General features: G+C 48.7%; 1 protein-coding gene across 1 annotated transcript; it reads right to left on the reverse strand.

Annotated features, from left to right (window-relative positions):
- Nucleotides 1-437: 437 nt before the first annotated feature.
- LOC145946419 (uncharacterized) lies at nucleotides 438-1,232 on the reverse strand. Its single transcript, XM_083056041.1, has one exon. It carries the CDS (start codon nucleotides 1,230-1,232, stop codon nucleotides 438-440), a length of 795 nt encoding a protein of 264 aa, XP_082912167.1.
- Between the last annotated feature and the right edge of the window lie 335 nt (nucleotides 1,233-1,567).

Genomic DNA, 1,567 nt, shown 5'->3' on the forward strand with positions numbered 1-1,567 from the left:
TTCTGCCAGGATGCGATGATACGTGTTTTCAGTTGCCAGCACCTTTATTGATTCGATCGACCCCGTTTCCGCTGTACCTCTGATAAAGAATTTCGTTTTGCCGTCCAACAATACCCCTTTTTGTAAATCAGGCAGGAGGTGGTAGTAGGCTAGGAAGTCCGCTCCGATAATGGGCGATGTGACGTTTGCAATTACGAAACGCCAAGGGAATGCACGCCGTAAACCGAGGTTTGGTTGTAGCGTGGTCCATCCGTACGTAGTGATTATAGAACCATTTGCTGCGAATAATTCATAATTCGTTGGCAATAATCGTCCTGTTGTCATCGAACGGGGATATACGCTTATGTCGGAGCCTGTGTCCACAAGAAACTGTGTTTTTGTTGTCCGACACGTTACGTAGAGGCGGCGAAGGGTTGGGGCGGAACCACTGGCCGCCATCAGTGGTTGCCCTTCTCTTTTTCCGGTTTTTTATATGTACATGGTTGCGTACATTTCTTAGCCTTATCACCGAATCGATTGTGGTAGAAGCAGTAGTCTCTATTGTATTCCTTGCTTGCAGCTTGACTTCGGCTTCGGCTTCGGCTTCGATCTCTCCTGTCCAGATTTTTTTCTTTAGACCTTCCCCTTGAGAGATGGGTGGCCAGGGTTGCGACTTGTTTCGTTAGCGCTTGAATTTGCGCTTCTAATGTCCCCTTTTGTTTTGGGGGGTTTGCCACTGCTACTACGGCCCTCGATGACATCTCATTTATGCGATCGGCTTGTTCAGCCACGTCGTCGAGACGATCCTCTGTGCGGGTGGCGAGAATCATCTGCATCTGATTTGGAAGCCTTCCTAGCCATAGTGTTCTTAGTAGAGGGTCGGGCACGTTCTCTCCTGCTAGTGTTCGGAGATGCCGCAAGAATTGGGAGGGTCTGCGGTCTCCAATCTCCTCGAGCTCCAGTAATTGTCGCGTCCGCTGCTCTTGAGAGACTGACATTCGCTGAATGAGAGCTTTTTTTATCGTCCCGTATTTATCAGCTTCGGGAGCTTGCGTGATTATGTCCTTCACCTCTTTTATTTGTCGAGAATCTAGCTGAGAAAGGACATAGGAGTATTTCGTGGAATCCTGCGTTATGCCGCTGAGCGTAAATTGTCCCTCTAGCTGAGCGAACCATAATTCCGGTTCGTCGTTCCAAAAAGGAGGGATTTTGATCGCAACCTTATGGACGATTTCTCTACCTTCGTCCTCCATTTCTCTATCGTCGGGGTCACCAATTTGTAGGTTGTTACTACTATTTTATACTCGTAGAGGTAGGGACAGGTAGTTGGATGCTGAGGTGTGCGCAGTGACGAGATTCTTAAGTGCAGTTAACACATTATATTTACATTATTTACAGGTGTTTACGTGTCTGTGTACGGTAATCGATAGGTACGTATTTCATTTGTCCTCCCCGTTTCTTCGTCTGAGTCCCCTGGTCTTGGTGGGAGGTCGTGGCCTCGTCCTTCGTTTGTGTCGCCTGGTCTTGAACGTCTGGCCCGGTCGTCCTCGGTTCTTCCGTCGGATACTGTAGGTGGCCGTCCTTGGGA

The sequence above is a fragment of the Prenolepis imparis genome, unplaced genomic scaffold (assembly GCF_030444845.1).
Source record: "Prenolepis imparis isolate NDT839.2.m4 unplaced genomic scaffold, iyPreImpa1.0 SCAF_16, whole genome shotgun sequence".
Lineage (NCBI taxonomy): Eukaryota > Metazoa > Arthropoda > Insecta > Hymenoptera > Formicidae > Prenolepis > Prenolepis imparis.